This window comes from Pezoporus occidentalis, unplaced genomic scaffold (assembly GCF_034315485.1).
Source record: "Pezoporus occidentalis ecotype Australia unplaced genomic scaffold, CSIRO_AGI_Poc_V1 ctg12, whole genome shotgun sequence".
In the NCBI taxonomy this organism is placed as follows: Eukaryota; Metazoa; Chordata; class Aves; order Psittaciformes; family Psittacidae; genus Pezoporus; species Pezoporus occidentalis.
This window is the reverse complement of record NW_026912994.1, coordinates 4,254,195-4,275,264: the sequence shown is the minus strand read 5'-3', so window position 1 is coordinate 4,275,264 and position 21,070 is coordinate 4,254,195. Positions and strand designations below refer to the sequence as shown.

Genomic DNA, 21,070 nt, shown 5'->3' with positions numbered 1-21,070 from the left:
GTCCATTCAAATGGCTTGTCTAAAGTCCCATGGTGCTTAGTTGGGTTTCCTTTACATATCTATCTGCATGTTTTCTGGAATTGCTTTTTAGTGCTTGAAGAGAATGACATGGCAACAGTGAAGCAGGTACATGTATGCCGAATCATGTGTGTCTTTGGTGGTTGAAGCTAGTTAATTGGTTTTCACTTACCTGTTATATTAGGGCTATTACTATAAAATTCATAGGTCATGGTCCTTGAGTGGATATGCATGTGTCTACTGCTGCAGCTAAGGGAACAGTTCCATTTTCAGGGTCCAATAATGAAACAGATAATGGAAAGTGAGGAAAACAAGATAGAATCATAGAATAGTTAGGGTTGGAAAGGACCTTAAGATCATCTAGTTCCAACCCCCCCCTGCCATGGGCAGGGACACCTTACGCTAAATCATATCACCCAAGGCATCGTCCAACCTGTTCTTGAACACTGCCAGGGATGGAGCATTCAGAACCTCCCTGAGCAACCCATTCCATTGCCTCACCACCCTTACAAGAAAGAATTTCCTCTTGTATCCAATCTAAACTTCCCCTGTTTAAGTTTTAACCCATTACCCCTTGTCCTGTCACTACAGTCCCTAATGAAGAGTACCTCCCCGGTATCCCTATAGGCTCCCTTCAGATACTGGAAGGCTGCTGTGAGGTCTCCATGCAGCCTTCTCTTCTCCAGGCTGAACAGCCCCAACTTCCTCAGCCTATCTTCATACGGGAGGTACTCCAGTCCCCTGATCATCCTTGTGGCCCTCCTCTGGGCTTGTTCCAAGTCCTTGTTATGTTGAGGACACCAGAACTGCACACAATACTCCAGGTGAGGTCTCACAAGAGCAAAGTAGAGGGGCAGGATCACCTCCTTCGACCTGCTGGTCACGCTCCTTTTCATGCAGCCCAGGATACGGTTGGCTTTCTGGGCTGCAAGCACACACTGAAGCCGGCTCATGTTCATTTTCTCATCAACCAACACCCCCAAGTCCTTCTCCTCATGGCTGCTCTGAATCTCTTCTCTGCCCAACCTGTAGCTGTGCCTGGGATTGCTCCCACCCAGGTGTAGGACCTTGCACTTGGCATGGTTAAACCTCATGAGGTTGGCATCAGCCCACCTCACAAGTGTGTCAAGGTCCCTCTGGATGGCATTCCTTCCCTCCAGCGTATCAACCGAACCACACAGCTTGGTGTCATCAGCAAACTTGCTGAGGGCGCACTCAATCCCACTGTCCGCGTCAGCGACGAAGATGTTGAACAAGACTGGTCCCAACACCGATCCCTGAGGCACACCACTCGTTACTGGTCTCCAGCCGGACATTGAGCCATTGACCACAACTCTTTGGGTGCGGCCATCCAGCCAGTTCTTTATCCACCAAGTGGTCCATCCATCAAATTGATGTCTCTCCAATTTAGAGACAAGGATGCCATGTGGGATGCAATCTTAAAAGTTTGATAGTATTTTGTACTACTTGCCTGCCCTGTCTAAATAGCTCTGAATAGCTCTCCTGCCTTTCAGCAAAATGGCTGCTCTCCCGAGTTTTGATCTATCTTCAGGGTTGATAAAGGTGTATTCTGTCTTTTCCTCTGGATCACAGATCTCTAGATTTTAGGTGCATCTTCATGGTAGATGAAGTTTTGTAGTTTGTTGTTTTGACATCATTACTCAGGATATTGCTAGACAAACACCTCTTTCTTAAACATGAGCTCTGTCAGAATTATATCTGTTATTGTTATAACTACAGCTGGCACCTGACTTGTTAATGGCAGATTAGTTAATGAGATCTCTTAAGGCATTAAGGCATGAGTGCAGTCTAGGAGAACAAAGTGAATTTTCAGGGGAGAAGCTGCAAAGCTTACCAGTATATCCATAGGAGCTGGAAAAAGGTGGCAGCTATTAGATGAAGGCTCTGTTGCAGGTTACTTTTCTATTATGCATTGGAATCGAAAGAGAAATCCACTTTCCTAAAAGAGGACCACCAAGTTTGAAAGATTACTCTGTTGCCTGAATTCATTATTATAACTGGTCTAAGGGCCTGTCCTCTTCTCCTCAAGGGGACAATACAGTGAGATTTATGGTCATGCTCAGGCTGAAAGGTTAGAAAAGGGATTATTAAATATTAGTAATGGTTATTGGAAAAGGAACTATAGCTGCTGAAAGGTGACTGACTAGTGGATTGAGATTTTGCAGTGGTCTTGTTCAAGTACTCAATTATCTGATGCCAAGATTAATGTTTGTGGTATGATGTCTACACTTTGTATGGTACGGATATGATATAGAATGTCATCCTAAAAGCTATAATTATTTTTATAACTTACATTGCTTTTCTGTAGGTGTGAAAGTACATTAAGTGTGAGATTCTTGATCATGAAAAGTTTTTTTCATTCGACAATCAAAAATGTAGCAAGATTTAATACCTGAAAACAAAGATGACAGAAATTGAGATCAAAAATAAAGTAAAAATTGCAAAAGCTAACTGACAAATTCAGGAGACACTTGCCAAGGAATACTATCTATTTTCACTTACTACTTTGGGATTACATGCCTTTGAAAAGATTGAAAGCTATTTTGGCAATGTTATGGTGTAGGAATTGCTTGTTGAAAATAATAGTTTGTGTTTGTACAAAAAGTCAGTTCAAGCAAAAAATCTTTTCTATTTTCTTTTAGAATCTTTGCAGTTTCTTGCATTGAACCTTTTGTGCCGTGTGAATACAATTTTCTGAATTTAAATGTATATGTGGAAAGACCAAACTTTCATTTCAATTTTGGCTTTTGTAATGTATTTCTCCTAAGCTTTCTGGCCCTCAAAGGGTTCATATATTTAAATTAATGTATTTAAAATAGATGAATTTAAAAATATATGTAATCTAAATTTGAAAATATATTTAAGCATATTTTAAATTCATCTATTCAAAATTCATATATTTGAAATATATTAATGTGGAACAGACCAGAAGAGAGGGTCATGTTCCTTTTTGATGCTGATTATTTGATGGCGATGATGAAGTTTTCCTGTGCTGTGATAAGGGCTACGGTTTCATTTCAGGAAAAGGAGAAGAGAAAATGTAATTTAACTGATTAAGGGGAATACTTTTAAAAAATATGAACTGGAGTAAAAAAAAAATATAAATCTTTGAGGTCACAGGTTCTTGTTTAGATTTTTTTTTTTTACTATGTGTACTAGCAGGATAGCACTAAATACTAGACTTCAGTCAACGTCAAGATCTGTATTCCAGCAACAGAAATGTTGTGTTACAGACTCACTGCACCCTAATCTTTCACCAAACAAGCAGCGAAAATAATTCCAGTCAAAGTAAATGTTGTCTTGGTTCCAAATTCTAATCTGCCAAAGCTCTCAGAGAAAGGATTGCTGGTTATTTTTTGTTTAGCTTTGGGTTTTTTGTGCCTGAGTTAGAATAATTTCTCTAATGTTGTTCTGTATGTGTAGACTTTTTATAGTGACACAGTTATCTATATGGAAGATACTATCTATAAAAAGGTACTTTAATATAGGCTGTATTTACAGTGCTGTAGCAGTTGTGTCTGTGTTAACAGGATAATGGCGTTTTTGTTTCCATTTTGTTTTTAAATTAGAAGTAGCTCTATCAGCACAGAATAATGTTGTGAACCCTTGTTATATTTGATGGGCTGTTGTCCAGCAGTAGGGTCACTTTGGGATACCATGATATCAAATTATTTTAATACCAAATGTCTTAAGATATTTTGTTCTTAAATTGCAATTATATCTGTTTTAACTCCATCGTAACCTGTGATCATTGAGTAATTATTACTTAATGTAATAATTACATTTAGTGTCTAATCGGAGATTACAAATCAGTATTAACTTGTAAAGGAGGTGCATTTCTAGACACTGGCATTATCAGCTAAATCACAGATATTGAATAGATATTGATTATGTTATTTTTCACTTTTTTTTCAAACATAGTGGAGGAGATGGTTGAAGAAATTATGTTTGTTGCTAAATACCAATTTGTAATTTTTTAAAGCCTGGAGAGACATGTCCTGTAGCAAATTGTTTAGAAGTAAATTCAGTGAGATTTTTATCATGTAATTCCGAAAAGAGAAAGATGTTTATTTGGGTAAGTATATGGAGCTGGAAAGCATGCAGTGGTATATATGTCACTCTAGATAACAACTTATTTATTTCAGAAAAGCCTTTTACCAGCTCTGAATTCATTCACTGTCTTTCAGGAGGTTTACAAACCCCAGAGAAAATATAAACGTCAGAAGGGAGCTGAAGAACTGCTAGATGAAGAATCAAAGGTTCATGCTACACTTCTGGAATATGGCAGGTGAAAGGCTTCATTTAATTGTCTGTGGGGTTTGTATTGTGTGTATTTAGAAGCATCTTGTATAAAATTTGCATTGTAGCTTTTGGGTTGGTTGGGTTGGGTTTTTTTCCCTACTACTTGGGAATCAAACTGTTTCAGACTTCCCTTTGGTTTCAGATTTTGTTTGCTTACCTTATAAATTCTCTGGGGACTGGACAGTCCTCATATGTGCGCTATTTAATAGTGGGAGCCCAAGTTCTGATTTTATGCTGAGGTTTTTTTATTTAACATACTTGTTCTTTGCTTCATAAAAGTATCTTAAATTCATGATGCTTCTAGGTAGCATCTGTCAATCAGTGTTGCCTCTTTGTGAGCAATCCCAGAAAGTGGGGGAAAAAAATGAGTCTTGCTATTTTTCTAATGCTAGTAGCGTTAGGCTTGATTTGCTTCATCCATTTTAGAGTCAGATTCCTTCCTCCCCAGTGAAAATGGAATTTGTAATTTGGTGATAGTGTCAGGGATTATTCTACTTGGCATGTGGATTTCTTTCCTGACTCTTCAGCAGAAAACATGCCTACTGAAATATCTAGATTTAGATCAGGTCATTGCTGCCTCTGAAGTGCTCACCATAGGAATCCAAAGAGCTGGTATGGAAAAACAAAGTCCTGGTGTATTCCCAGTCTGTTTATTTGTAGTTCTTGTACTGTTTCAATGTCATTACTCCATATTGGTGTCAACAGACATCTCTCAACAAAAAAAGTATAAATCAGTTTATGACCTTTAAGGGAATTCATGTGTATGATTTTTCTAGAGTAATTTTAGGGTTTGGTTTGTTTCGGGGTTTTTGGTTTTTTTTTTTTTTTTTGGTTTTTTTTTTTTTTTTTTTTTTAAGGCAAAACTTGAAATCACTATGTAGTGTGAAAATATAAATAAATGAAAGATGGGTTTTTTTTATAGATTCTTGCAATTTTTTTAGCTTTAGGTACTGGGGAATAGTTGTGACCCAAGTAAAACTGGTTTTGCTGAGAAAAAAAGATAAATCTTTAATATAAAAAACAATGAAAATGGATGATGGAGAGTTGAAGCACAGGCAGAGGAAATAAGAATAGAAAAGTAGGAGGCATTGAAAATACAAAAAAGTAGGAGGCATTGAAAATACAAAAAGAAAATACACACTGTTGTATAGTGTGCATCAGTACACACACATGAGAAGTCGCTTGGGATTAATGAGATGACCAAGAAATTGTGAGCTTTGGGGAAGGAAAATACCTCTTTGAGTCAATATTTGTGGAGGTGACCTTGACAGTGTATCAGAGCCCTAGCAGAAAAACAAAGGGAGAAGAGGTATTTGATGTTGGAAAGACATTTACTTAAATTCGTGATAGAAAGGACAGGGCTTATTGAAAGACCATACAATTATCTATTTCATATGAAGAGCTTAACATTAATTGGATGGAAGTGGAAGAAAATAATTACTGGATTTAAATGTGTTCTGGTATTGATCTCTTAATGAATTCTCAAAGCATAAAACTCGTGATCAGAAAACTATTTTTTGTATGGTGCAAAAATAAAGAACATCTAAGAAAACCACAGTAGTAAGATACACAAATATCTGCTTCACATGTTTTGGTAGAGACGGAAACCCTTAGGGAAGGTGATAGTATGTCTACTGTGAACCTAGTAATAAATTATCAAGAGTACAAGGACTCCAAGATTACTCCCGGAAATCCGTGGGGGCAGTGGGGATTACTCTCCAGTTTTCAACACTGTTAGGGAAACAAGAATGCTGCTGAAAAAGGCAAATCCTAAATGTTAGATTTAGGAATAGAGTTGAAAATTTTTAGAATTAAAATGGCTGAAGTGAACCTTTCATTGTTTTACTGCATGTAGACTGCAGTCACAGAAAATCATGAGGAGAGGATTTTTTTTTCTCCTCCAAACTGCCTCTTGGTTATCATCCAGATGGCTCCTGCTTCTGCAGTAGTTAAGGAACCGGACAAATAAGAGTGACAGTTGTAGCTGTAAGTTAGTCAGGAGCATCACTTTTGTTTCCACATCTGTGTTGATGATGGCTTTAGTGCTTCGTAAGGCCAAAGATGATTGCTCATATCTAAAATTCTTCCTACCTGTTTTTTTCTATAAGGTAGTATTTCCAAAATAACAACGTAGCTCAAATGATAATTTTTTTTTCTCCCTCAAAAAAAACCCACCAAACCAACAGATGTAAAGAAGTCTATTTGAATATGTATTTAAAGCTCTGAATGCCATGCTTCAGAAAGAAATTACGAATTCATCAAAGCACACAAACATGAATGTTTTGAGGAGTAGAGATTGTATTGACGATTTCTTGAAGCCTTTCCAGTATTCAGTTGTATATAGCTAATAATAGCTTAGGAATAACTTCCAAATGGAAAGAGAACATTGTTTTTTCCTTTCATGAGCATTATAAGACAACATGAAATGTCTAGATTTGGAAACCATAATGGAAAGAATAGATGAAGCTGAAATCATTCTTCAAGTATGCTGCAGTACCTGCTTATTTAGTTTATTTGAAGTATTCCAAAACTAACCTGAATTTGGCTGTTGGTGCATTTCTTACATTGAAAATTGAAGAAACTTAATGCATTGTAAAAAACCAATGTCTTTCATTTTGTTATTGTTCTTTTAGGAGATACGGATTTAGCAGACAAGCAGGAAAAACGGAACAGGTAAAAACAATACACAATTTTTAAATGCTCAAATTGTGGGAAGAATTGCACTGTTTTTACTGAAGTGTTGGTTACTGTAAGAGCTTAAAGGAATACAACAGTAACCAGCTGCAGCTTCTATTATTACCATCTCTTAAAAATGGTGAACTGGAACTAAAAATCTGCATGCCATGAAAGATGCAATTTAACCTCCTTTTTGAAAGGGTTTCTTTTGTTTGTAATTAAACATTGCATTTTGCAAAATTTATTTATTTTTTTGCTTAGAAGGAAGGGAGTTTAGGTGTTTTGATTTTGGTTTTTAATGTGAGGTAATGACATATCCTGTCTGTTTAATGAGTAACTTTTAACTAAAGGTTCCATGATGTGATCATTAGAGTTTTTCCTTTTTTTTTTTTTTTTTTCAAAGAACCATTCAGCTTGGTAAGAAATTTTGTAGGCATTTATTACATAACATGTTTTTTAATGTGATAGAGAAACATGGTAGCGTGTCATAAATAAATCATAGTGCCTCTTGAAAAGTAGCATCCTTGCTGTGCTTTTGATGATTATGGAATCATAAAATGTCCTTGTCAGAGTATTTGCAGTTTTATTATTTCAGTGCAGATATTACTTTAGCTACAAATTTTTATTACAGACAGAGATAGTGAAGAAATGCAGTAAGTGTGTTGTGGACCCAGCAGTACATTGAGTATATTGACATTGCACTTCTTTGTTGTCTCAATAGTCCACAGACAAATCTAGCATTTAAATTTTAGAAATGGAGATGTTTTTCCAATCTAGGCATACCTTTTTCTCCTCAAAGTAATTGCCAGACTGCAGTCATATAGAGTTAATAGAGTAGACTTTTATAGAGTTGATTTTTTTTTTTTTTTTTTCTTCAAAGCATTACTGACTTTGAAATATTGTGTATTAGATGGTCATCATATTGCTGTGTAAATTAAATCTCCGGTAAGTCAGAAGTGGAAGATTATTCAGGTTGGTGGTGCACTAGAGTGACCTAGAAGTTTGTCTGTTACCACTTCTTATTACTCTTCTCACTGAACTAGGCAATTTAACACTTGATGTTGTATGATTGTGATATTGTTAGAAAATACATTTTATATATATATGTGATATACGTTAGAAAATACCCAACCACTTTCCCCTATATTTTGGGGTAAGTAATTGTCTTGTGAGGTTGGTTGCTCTCAGAAGGCTGTGTAATAAAGGATCGTTGCCCCAGATTGGCCCAGATTAAGCTAGATACCCATCTTGAACAGCTGGAATTCTTGTGAAATCAAGGAGGGGGTTACATTTCAGTTAGCATGAATAGCTGAAATGTATTAGTAAAAACAGAACAGCTGTGTTGCAAAGTTCTTCTTGCCGTCCTCCTTAATACTTTAGAATACTACAACTAGATATATTTTCTTAATTCTTCATTAAAAGGCTGAAGATAAAAAAATTGCAGTACCTCCAGGGCTTGCAGCAGCAGGAAAAGCTGAGCCTTGTGATGAAGATGACCTTCAAGCTGCTGAAGAGGTGTGCCACATCAATAGTAGGCATTGATGTTACTGATGTGGGGGGAGGGCATCAGTTATCACTGGACAGTCCTTCTTTGAAAGAGAGAAAATCACTAAGCTTTGCTGAAGTGAGGATTCTGACTCACAGGAGAATATGGGACCTGAAATTAATGCCCAACATTAAATATTTGATGTTTAATACCAAAACCAGTGCTTTTGCATTGGAATCTGAGTGGTTTTAAAAGGCCAGGTTTTAGTTGACAGTGGGAGCTGAATACTCTGAACCTTTACTACTATAACAAATTTTCCTTAAATTTGGTAACTTCAGCCATCTCTTCTTTAACTTTTGTAGACTTACTCTGCTATTACATGCAATAAAATATGCATATTATATGATACTAATTGTATATATGTGTCCTTGCCACTAAGCAGAAGCAAGTTAAATGACAAAAGATAAATTATCATATGTAATTCCTCATATTTTGCCCTAGCTTCGCATTAAAACTCTGATGACCGGAATGGCTGCAATGGCAACAGAAGAGGTAAACAGCACTTAAAACTGATAAAGCTTTGTTTACATTATAGTTGATTATGCCAATTATTCCTAAAATTGGGTTAATTATGAGTCTGAAATCTTGGAATGACAGTGTTTAAATTATCATGAAGGGAGTGCATGAAAAGATGGTTGAAATAGGATGACAGTAATTTTTATGAGGCTGGTGACTTAATCTTTTGCCTTGAAATAATGAAAGCAATATAAATAAGTGCCTCTTTAAAATCGTTTCTGCAAGGAGAATTTTAGGGGAAAGACATTGCTTTGCAGCTACCCAAGATGCGGTGTGATTGATCTTTATTTATCTTGTGAAGGTAACCACAGGAGTAATCATTTTACTGGGAAGAGTGAAGGAAAATTGTTTTCATTTCCAGGTGTTTTTCAGAGCAACTGAAAAATATTTACAAATACCACCATTAGTCTAAAACACTGAAAATACTGTATACATATCTTCCTTTCTTAATTGGTTGTAGTTGATGATACAATGGAACCTGACTGAGAGGACTGGGAAGAAATTCAGTTGTGCAACATTGTTTCTGTTTATTCTGAAGTCACAGAAGCAAAGGTGGTAATTAGCCTAGTCTCAAAGTTGATGACATGCTTTCTACTGAAATCCACTGTAGAATTCAGTTTTGCTTGAAGATTGTTTTTGTACATGCATCCAATTTGAAAGGTGCATTCTTTCACACATCTGTATTGTCATAGTTTGGCTCCAAATGTGGTCTAATAGTTTTATTACTGCACATGAAAAATTCAGTGTACAGAATAGAATTAGGTAGGTTTTCGAAAATCTGAATTCAAGTTTGTTAAAAGGTTGTAAATGGGAATTTCCATCAGTGAAGTTTTTTGGGGGTGGAATGTTTCACGGTCTTTTATGGCTAGAGATTATTACCCAGTGTGAAGGTTTTGTAATTTCTGTTAAAATTGGAGCTTGGGGAAATTGCCATGTAAAAAGCACAAGCAGTTGCAAAATTCCAAATGTTTTCTTGACACCATTGCAGGGCAAATTGACAGCAAGCACAGTTGGCCAGATTGTTGGACTCCAGTCAGATGAGATCAAGCAAATAGTGTCAGAATATGCTGAAAAGGTAAGTGTGTTACCTGATTGTGTTTGGCTTACCAAGTTGTGTTTGATAGCTTGTTAATTTAGGCCTTAAGTTTTGAACTTAATTTTCATGATTGTTTTGAAACAGCACTGTTTCATATATGCTGTAGATAGTACAGTCAGGATTCAGGAAAGTATTTCAATGAGATTTAAACATTCACAAGCTTTTAGTGTGTTAGTACCTGTTCCTGGATTGTGTTCGATTTTAAGCACCTGATTAAATGTTTTAATGAACAAAGAAAGGCCTGGGTTGATACCTGTTCAAATAAGACCTACACTCCTAATGCATTTTAATGTGTTCAATGCTAAGCATAGAAGTTCTGTAGTCCTGCTCAGAGAAAAGTCTAGGCCTCCTCCAAGCAGATTTTCAGACTCTGGGCTCTTACTTGTTCTGGGCTTCAATTCTCTGTCATGCCTTGGGTCTCTAGTCCTGAATTTAGTATTAAAACCAGAACTTTGTTGCTTTTAGAATCCAAGGCAATTAAATGTGCCTATTAGCTCCATTTATTGTGTTCAACTGTAATTGTTTTTACAGCAATGTGAAAAGAAAATCTTGCTCTTCAAGCAATTAATATATAAAATACATCACTGCCAGATACGAGTTATAGGAAGCTCTTATTTGTCCAATAGTCTTCTCATATTTCTTTCTTTTTGTTGACACATGAGGTATGGAGCTTTCCCATTTGGGAGATAAACCCTATAACTTAACGTAGTCTATCACAAATTCTTGTTCTTTCTTTATTAAAAGGGAATGGAAGAACAGAAGCCCAAGGGTCATATTTCAGTGTTATATTTCTTCTGTTCTGAGAGAAGGCAGCAGGACCTTGACTATTATAGTAGAAGAATGATTAATACTCTGGAAAATAAGAACTGATTCACATCAAACCAAAAAATGTTTTGCTTTTCAGATCTATTAGATATGGCCAACATAAAAAACTCTGTGTGCATGCATATACCTGGAAAAAAGAGTTACGTATGTTATCAGTTTATTAAAGCATCAGCAGTGTTTGGATATATAGACTTGCAATAGTTTTAATCCCTTGTAACTATACATAGTCTGAAGAGCACAGTGCTTATTTGTCTGCCAGAGTCTATAATTCCCCAGTGAAGATACCTGGCAAAGAAAATTCTAGATCTGATGTTGCCATGTGCCAAGACCTTCCTTACAAGGTGGCACTTTTGCAGAAGGTCAGTGCATACAGTTTTCTGCATTTGTCTTTTCTTTCTGCTGCTGTGTTAACTTGCTGGGTAAACTGGGAAGAGTTTGTGCCTCACTTCCTGAAAATCCTGGCAGAAAACATGGCTTTTATCTGTCTGTTCATCGCAGCTCTCTAAGGCCAGTTATTCAAAGTAGTTTTGATTTTACTGTTTTAGAAAATTTACAAGTATAGTCATATATAACAGGTGGTTTTGCTAGGAATAGAAAAGGAGGAAAAGTAAAATGAGGGAATGCTAAAACTCAAGAAGTGCTCTCTCAAAATTACCCCCTTCAAAAATGCCTGAAGGAGGATCCTCGTCAACAGTTTTAAATGTAGTTTGTGAGTTGCTTCTATCTTAGGATGTTGACTCGGAATATTTTTGGGCTTCTAGAATCCTACATTGGAGAATACTGTGCACCCTACACAGCCAGTTGAAGTAGCATACAATAAGCATTTCAATAATTTAATATGTTTATTTGTTGTTTTTCAAGGAAAATACTAAATTGGATATTTTTATATCTTTTTAGTTTGAGGAAACCCTCAGTGATAAAGTGAGATGCAGAGGGTTCCTGAGCCTCTAGAAAGGGGCAAGGAAAGGTGTCAGCAAATTACATTGAAATGACCGGAAAGATTTATGTGGAACTTTACTGAAAACAGATATGAGCTGTTCCAACCTTGGAGACTGTTGTTTTTTTTTTTTCCCAGTGGGCTTCAGACAGTGGCCTTCCAATTGAGGCAGTTATGAGGGAGTCAGAGACAGACCTAAACCTCTGAAATCTGTTTGCTAGTAGGAGATGGTTGAATATGAAGAGATAAACAAAATTATTTACTGCTACAAAGTCTGTGGTTTTGTACAGATACTCTTTCATTGGTTTTCAGTTGTATTTTGGTTTTAAGAATGTGAAGTTCTGTAATGATTGAATTCTCTTTCTTTAATTATAGGAAAGTTTATAGCAGTAATGTGTGTGAGAGAATCTCATTACAAAGAATAACATTAATTGCATATATTTCCTTCTGCCTTCCCATTTAAAACTTTTACATGTGAACAGTGGGAGGCAGGATTTTTAAGTCTAGAATTAGCCATTTATTTTAGCTAGCAGTTTTTGAGCTGACATAGATAAGTGATCTTCATGCATAATTAATATGGTGTTTTAACTTAAACAATAATATCCTCATTTCCCATGACAGAATTGGTCTTGTTTATTTGAATGGGCTATATCTTTTTAGGGCAACTGAGCAGTTGAAGGGAATGCAGAAGAATGCAGAAGCGAGTCTACACCTGTTGGTGGTGGGGATAGTGTGTGCTAACAAAGTTGAAGGATGTATCCATGTATCACATGTAATTTAAGTTCTTGTTTTGAGATAGAGTATCAAATTAATAAACAGTCATACACTAGTGCTCAGCTACAGCTTTCCTACATTATGTTCAAAAGGCAGCTGTTGTTTCAGTCTAGTAAGAGACCAAGTAACAACAGTATTGTCAAAAGCAAAGTAGCTTCTATAATTTGTGTTTTCTTCCTTCTCTGCTGAAAGATGCATTTTTCTCCAGAAATTGGAACCCAATTTCTCAGTAACTTTAAAGCTCTAGTGTCACTGCAGAGCAGATCCTTGGCCCACTTTGACTGCATGAGGTTTAACCCTAGCTTTTTCGTTTGCAGTCCGTAAGGATTTTTTTTTTTTTTTTTCAGAAACCTCTGTATTACAGTGATGGTTATTTCCCATTTCAAGTAAGCTGTAACAATCCACTTCTTAAGACATGACCTTTTCCTCATACCAAACCTGTACTGTATGGATTTTAACTATTTTTGCAAGATCAGTCTTGGGTTGATTTAGCTGATGTTTCTTTCTCTTGCATTTCCAGTTTTCTTGATTTGCATGGTATGCATATTAGATAGGCAGAATGTATGGTGAGCAGGATGGGATCTTAGATTGCATGACATGATGAGGGAATGTGATTTGGCTACATAATGAGAGGACTAAGTACATCTGAGTGTTTATTTGTTGAATAGTTCAGTGTTAACAGGTGCTGCTGAGAGGCATTTTTCCTTTCCTAACATATGTGAAGGAAGTTTGTGAATTGCTGGGTTAAGATGTCAGAATTGGTCTTTTCTTTCTGTGGATGTAGGAGTATTAACAAATCATTAAGCTGCTTCTCGATATGAATAACATAGAAAACGGAGAAGAGGAAGACAGGTTTTGCCCCTTATTTTCATTTAAAATTAAGCTGTTAAGGAAACATCTGCTTACCTATCTGCCTTGAGTGGATACCAGGAGCAAATATGAGTGAGGAGTATTTAATTCTTCTTGTAACATTTCTGCTGATTATACATTGTAGTGCTTGCCAACATTTGGTAAATATTCAAAAAAGCACTTGGTATTGAAGTCTTTGACAGACTCTGCAAATATTAGCACCTGAAGTACTTACAGATTAACCATTTTTCTAGCAAAATACTGGAAAATGGATTAACTGGGAAAAAAGTCTGGGTGCATGAAGCAAATTACCAAAACAGATGGATGTATTTAAGTGATGACTTCCAAAAGATACAAACAATGCTTAGGCAAATAATCACGTAGGCATCTAGCTATCACCAGTTTTCAATTATTATTTAATTATTGTCTACCACGAATACACAATTTCTATTATGAATGCTATTCCTGGTAAAGAAGGTTTCTGGCAGCTTTACTTTCACAGTTCAGAGAGAACAGGGTCCAGATGGTTGTCTTCATTATGTTTTATGAGACACTTTCTTGGCAATGCATGCTGGATTGAGTAGTTTTCAAAGGCTAGTGTCAACAGTACACACATGCACACTGAAAAAAAAAAAAAGAAACCACTTAGAGTGGTAAATGTATCTACCATGCTGAGTATGTCATTGTCATACAGCATAAAGATACATCCAAGCCAGTATTTCAAAATCTAAATATAGAATTTTTCAAGTTCTAGATCTATTGATTGGGGTATGGAGCAGAATTCCCCATCTGATACAACGAGTTCAGTAAATAACACTGCTTAAGGAGGTTTTTTGACATATTGGTAATTTCTTCCGTTTAAGAACTGACTGTACCAGGCCAGGTTTAACTGTAATGCTCATGTGAAAAATGTATTTCTTCTAGTTTACTATAGTATTTCCCACCTCACCCAGGGCACCTGACTTTATTTTTAGCTTAATTTACCTGTCAACTTTGGGATATAATTCAGTTGTTCAGCCACTTCCTTATCTTGGTGTGAGATAAAGTGGTAAGTCATTCTTTCTGTTGTATAGTGGGAAACAGCTCTTGATAAGGAATATCACAGGTATGTCCCATTTTGGCATTTTCTGAGCTACTGAAGAAGCAAAGAGTAATGGTGTGAGGTCCATCAGGCTGTTGTTATTGTTTGTTTTAGCAATCTGAGCTTTCTGCTGAGGAACGACCAGAAAGGCTTGGAGCTGCCCAACAGCATAGAAGGAAGGTGGCATCTCTGAATAAGCAGATTTTGCAAAAAAACAAACTCCTGGAAGAGGTAAGTATTGTGTGTTTAATAAAGAAGAAAACATTAATAAACGTAGTTGGTCACAAAGTTTTTGCCATCCAGAAAAGATTTGCAAGCTGTCTTCTGTACCATCAATTTGTCATACTGAACATTTATTTCTGCATTTCTGAACGTCTTGCTTGCACATTTATTATGAAGACAATGTGGCTGTGTTTACATTAGAGAATTGTATAGCCCTGTTTGTGAGAAGAGGGCTAGCTAACCAAATCATGCTTTAACTTTTTTTTTGGTTGGTTTTTTTTTTTTTGCATACCTCGGAGAAAAACGTAGTATCTTTATTTGACTTGTTAGCTGTAGTGTTGAATGGGCTGTTCTCACAGGAACAGTTTAGCAAGTTTCACTAAAATATGCCACAGATTATTTGTATCACTTCCTGCCCTTTGTATGAGCCAGCTTGTCTCACTGAGTAAGGTGGGGTTTTTTTGCTTGTTTGTTTGGGGGTGTTTTTGCACAGTCACTGCTTGGTTCACATCTTCACATTTGTTTTAGGGGGGTGGAACGGCTCTTGAATTTGACGAGCAAGAGCCACAATTCCTGTATTTCAGCCTACTTAGGCTATTGCCATTTAACCCCAGGAAAGTACAAGTGGGAAAGCTATGCCATTAATAAAATGCGGCTTTTAATTATGCATACTGCTGTAATCAGTGTGATGCTATCTTTAGCTTGCAGAATCTGATGAAAACATACTGCATCAGAGTCAGTAATTGGCAGAGGTTGCCAAAACCCAAATAGTACTTGAGGAAAAATGGTTGCTGATGACTTCTGTCAAATACATCACTGCTTCAGCAACTTTCATCTGTTTTTTTCATTTGTTTTGCTCTGCTCTTGTCAGTAATGTCTTAACCCCTTACATCTTAACTGTGTTTTCCTATTAAATGGTGGTGGTATGTGGGCTCTGAAAGATAGGTGTCTGTGTGGCACATTTTATGAGACAGTGATAGGTTCAGTCTTTCAAACAGCGGTAAAGGAATGGTAGCTTTGAAAGCCTTCCCTGCTAAGCCTTCCTGCTCAGCCACTAGTAGACCTGACTACTTTTTTATTTATTTTTAAAATGAGAATAAAGTATTCTATAACAGTGCAATAATGCTTTTTATTTAAGGATATTTATCACTTCAAAGCTCAAATCTCCTTTCAGTAAAGCATATGCTGTGAACCATTTTTTGAAGTCTGTGAGTAACATTCAATACCTAGTTTAAATTAAGATATAGAAATAAAGCTTGTGCACAAGAAATTGGAAAGACAAATTCCCTGTCCTGTTCTTTGTTTTTTTCTAACTTTAATAATAAGCTTCATGAAAAAACAGTGTACGTTCTTCTTAAATTATTTTGCGTAAAAAAAAAAGAAAAAAGACTTTGGAAGGGTAGAGTATGACAGTGTATTAAGTGGTAAATATTAGAATGCATTTCTTTTGGAACACACTGAACTAGTTTCATTTTTAAACTGATGCATTTCTGTGTTGCCCTTTAGCATGCCCCATCTGTTCAAGAAAAGCATATTTTCCTCGTCAATAACACTATAATTATTATTTCTATTGTACGTTGAATGTAAACCATGTCTGTCACAATTCCCTCCATTCTAGAGTGGAATATGAGAGCGTATAATGGTATAGTATAATTATGATATTATGATCTGAAATTAAATACACCTTTTTTAAAACTTTAGTTTGTAGTCTTTTATCACTTTGGTAATATCAATTTTCCATGTCTGTTTATGTCAAGCATAACTTTACTGTTTTTTTCAAAATGATGACTGTTAGTAAAAAAATATTGACAATATCTAGCATTAAATGCAAGCTGAAGTGTCAGGCTTTCAAAAATCATAACATGGGCTTACAGACAGTTAAATTGTGTGAATTGCCATTTTGGTTTGAGGTTTTTTTTTCCTGAAGTAGAAACACAAATTACAGTGTGAGATCTTTCAATTTCAGAAGTGGGGAAAAAGAGGATGAAGTTCATTGTATCCTAACTCATTGCAGTACATTTCTGTCACACTTCAACTCTTTTAAAAGGCTATAAGGCAACTACATATGAAGGGAGATACAGATGTGCTGTGTATATTATAGAATGGAGACAGATGAAGGCTCCCTCACAGCATCTGTTCTGAGCTAGCAGATTGCAAATCTGTTCCAGATAAGCCTCGTTTGTCATGAATGGCAATGGTTTAGCACAGCCCCATTATAAAAGGTGGCACAGGTTTAAGGATGTTCTAGTATAGTTCTACAGATTTTGGTTGTGTCCACCAGCTTACATCCATCTACATTTTGTCTGCAGGCAGTATGTAGACATAGCAGAAGGCATGCTCAGTTTGAATGAATGCATGTATTAGAACACTGCACCCCAGCCCTTGCATTGTGAGAACAGCTCATGTTCTTGGAGCCAGTTAGCTGAAGTTTAACAGTGGGGTGGACAAGTTAGGTACAATTGTGTAGTAAGAGTAGCATTAGGAAACTGGAACAGATAGCTCAGGTTTCAAACAGTGAAAATGTTCACTAGCATAGTTCTCCAGCCATGCTGTTTCCTTGATCTTTCTTGCCTAGTTGAGCTGTAGGAGAGGCTGGTAAATGTGCTTAGCAGTTGTGGGTGGCTTTTGCAGCTCTTCTGAAATATTCAAAAGGTTTTCTCATTTTCATTTTTCTTTTGTTTTTTTTTTTTGGAAGTACTTGGCTCTTATATTCTCGGAAATTGTAGCATAGTGTGGCTACTATATTAGTAATACTGAATATGCCTCAAACTATATATGTTGAGTGAGTTACATTTTCATGCCTGGTGCAAGTAATTTCCTCTGCCAGTTTCCCAGACACATGAATGTACGTATTTGCTTGCATTCTCTGTACTGTTGAGAAGAAGAAAGCAATTTGGAGTAGGGAGGAAAAATGGTTATAAACCACACAAATTGGTAGAGTCCTTAATTCATTACAGATCTGCTTTTCGCAGCCAAGCAAACTTCACAATCCACAGGAGAAGTTAAATAATTTCCAAATCTGTTATCATACTATTTGTCAGTTTAGTAGTTGAGGGCCCTTTAATTCTGTGTTGCTTATTTCCACTACATAACAGTCTCAGTGCTATGTGGTTTTAGAAGTGAAAAGAAATACTGACAGCTACAAGACAAATACAATCCTTTTATCACTTTAGTAAAGTAAAAAACTCCCGGGTGGGGTTTTGGTTTTGGGTTTGTTTTTTGTTTTTATTTTATTTTTTTTAATTACTTGCCAAAGACAGCTTTTGAACTTAGTGATAATCAAGACACCTCTCCTGAAAAATGATTGTGAAGTTCTGGCTTCAGTGCTGCAGTAAGTTTCAGCAAGAGTTCTTATAAAAAATGTTCCTTAAGCTTTGTGAGATATGAACTGCAGGCTTAAATTTACATTTTGAATTATTGGTGAAAAATACGAAAAAGCTCTCTTTTTATAAATTCAGACATGGAAAGTAACGAGCGTTGAGTCAAATCTCTGTGTTGTGAACAGCAAACTAAACCCAGCATGAAAAGAAGTGGAACAGAAAGCTAAATGTGCATTTCTTTCTTTGTAGCACTTCTGCTCCACTTTTAACCCATGTCCCATTTTTATTGTTACTGTTTGCAATGTTATCTTAAATAAGGATGTTTAAATCATAAGGATCTTCTAAAACTGGTCTCTAAGTTATTTTACAAGTGAAATATACAGTGACATTTTACTAACTGCCTTCTTACTAGACTTTCCATAGTTACACAAAAGAAAAACATCAATGAGCTTTCCTAATTTATATGGACATATCTGTGGTATGGTGCCACGGCACTTTTATGCAAGTCTCAGATCACCCTAACTTATCTGGAGAAGTAAAGAATGGGGCTATCTTCTTAGCCTGGTATGAAACTAGACCAGTGTAACCAGGCTAAATAACATTGAGATTTAGCAGAGATTTTATCCAGTAAGTTGTCATTCCTTTGGCATCCAGACATCTAGAAGGTCAGGTTGAAAATGATTGCTGTTATTAATTAAATATTCAGTTAGAGTTCTTGCAATCAAATGCTCTCAGGGTAGATGATAAGAAAAGACAGTGTATTTGATGGTTAGCCTATTATTTAATAGGCAACTGTTATTAACAGGTCAAATAGTGTGTTCTCCATTACAGGTGTAATTAGCATGTTGATTTTTTTTTTTTTTTTTTTTCTCTTTCATAATAGTTGCAAGCTAAATGTACTGATCTGCAGGCAAAATGCACTGAAGCAAAAAAGACATTAACAGAGGTAATCTTTCTTTGTTTTTCTGTGTACTGATTCTAGCTGAATCATTTTTGAGAAGCTTTGTGTGTAGAGGGATGTATTAAATGGAGAAGACATTTGACAAAGCTAAGTACCATGAATCATTTAATGTCTAGAAGTGTATTTCAATTTATTGTTAATTGCAACCCTTAGGTTAAGAGTTACAGTGAAAAGCTGGACAAAGAATTGGCAGCCTTAGAAACAATAGAATCCCAAGCAGATTCTAGGTAAGTTACTTCCTTTGTGACCTTGGAAATTCTGAAAATTGATGGTTTGAAAATTAATCTTTCAGTGTTTCTTGCTTTGTCAACCTAAACAAATAACTACAATTTAGAAATGAAATCGTTTCCAGCTTGTTTTCCAAAGAGAGTAAAATATTACCATAGTATTCAGTTGAAATGAAAAGTGTTGATCTGTAGTTGAAAACAATTGTAGGTGTTTAAAGCAGAAGAACCCGAGACACAGTTGATAAATCAGGAAGGCCTCATCTACTTATTTTCTTCATATTTGAAGGCTTCATCTCACATACACTAAACAGGAGTCTCTCTCAAAACTTCCACAGTAATGAGGCCAGAACACAGCAAAACCGTCAAAATGCTCAGTGTAATATTACATTTTTATTTTGTCTTTGATATTTGGGTTTTTAATTTACAAGGTTTTATTGGAAATTTATTTAGAACTAAGCTTGTTCTAAAGTCTTTTAGTTTGCCATCTATTTAAATCAGAAACTGAAATCTAATGTGGTTTACTGGATCTTTAAATTTAGCATATTACAGAGTCTGCGAGCACTGGTGGCCATGAATGAAAGCCTAAAAAGCCAGGAGCAAGAGTTCAAAGCACATTGTAGGGTAAGTTTTAGTTTCTTAAGTAAGGATTCATTTAAAACTTTGGAAGTAAGTATTATACTTCTTCCTGACTTGTTGTCTTACTGTGTCCCTGTCTGTCATCTGTCCCTGTCCCCTTCTCCCGTTTACTGGTAGTTCTAGGTTTTCATTGAATTCTGCCACCAGCTTGATTTGCAGCAGAACTATGAACAGTTGCCCGGTTCTGCAGTATATCGTATCTGCAACAAGGCTGATGTCCAAAGAGGATGGAACCAGATTAACCAGGACTTATCCCCTACCCTGAGGCAGGGAGGTATAAGGGAGGGTGCTAAGGCATCTGAATTAGTGTGGCCTTCAGTGTTCTGCTGTGCCTGGATTTTTGAATACAGGACAGTTCGTGGACATAGACATCAGCCATATACTGGTCATAGCTGTGGCTTTTCTTGTTCCTGTTACCATCCTGCTGAGAGCAACTTGGGGTGGGTTGACAGCATTAAAATCTAAGTTCGAGGTTGGGCTGTGCTAAATACCCACCTGTGCTATTCACACCTGAAATAGGTTGTCTTTTCTTGGATAATGCAGCCAAGAGTGACCTGAGAAGAGGTAGACTGCCAAAGAGGAGGGCTTGGTGAAGGCCCTGAGCTTTGGAGCAACCCACCAAAAGAGACCAGACTGAGATGAAACTATTGCAGTTTTCAGAGCACATTTCAGTTTTACCACTTAATTGCTATGTTTTGCTGCCCTGTTTACTGCTGTTTATGGACTGCCTGGAAACGTGATCAGAGAGAATTGTCTTCATTTTCTTCTATTTGAACAATAGTGGGTGGGATTCAATAGAATGCAAAGAAGTAAAAAGAAATAGTGCCCAGAGGCATAGACTGATCATAGGAACCTTATTTTCCCATACATAATGCTTTGGAAAGTACTAAAAAATTGTAGTGGAAACTGCAAGTTTGTAATGGAAACCTGCAAGTGACTTTAGGTTCATTCATTTTTTACAAATGCCGTATGTTGCAGTCCCATGTCATGCCAATTCTACTGTAATATTTCTTTGCTTCCTCAGTTCCTTTTTCCATGTCACTCGTTAGTTGTTTCACTTGGA

General features: G+C 36.4%; 1 protein-coding gene across 1 annotated transcript in view; it reads left to right on the top strand.

The window, feature by feature from the left end:
- CCDC93 (coiled-coil domain containing 93) overlaps window positions 1–21,070 on the top strand; it is a 52,043-nt gene that overhangs the window by 14,951 nt on the left and 16,022 nt on the right. Inside the window, exons 7-15 of the mRNA XM_062606309.1 lie at window positions 4,227–4,327; window positions 6,975–7,014; window positions 8,440–8,532; window positions 9,005–9,055; window positions 10,068–10,154; window positions 14,756–14,872; window positions 19,067–19,129; window positions 19,298–19,371; window positions 19,911–19,992. Of these exons, the coding sequence (XP_062462293.1) occupies window positions 4,227–4,327; window positions 6,975–7,014; window positions 8,440–8,532; window positions 9,005–9,055; window positions 10,068–10,154; window positions 14,756–14,872; window positions 19,067–19,129; window positions 19,298–19,371; window positions 19,911–19,992 (708 nt within the window). The remainder of the gene's footprint in view (window positions 1–4,226; window positions 4,328–6,974; window positions 7,015–8,439; window positions 8,533–9,004; window positions 9,056–10,067; window positions 10,155–14,755; window positions 14,873–19,066; window positions 19,130–19,297; window positions 19,372–19,910; window positions 19,993–21,070) is intronic.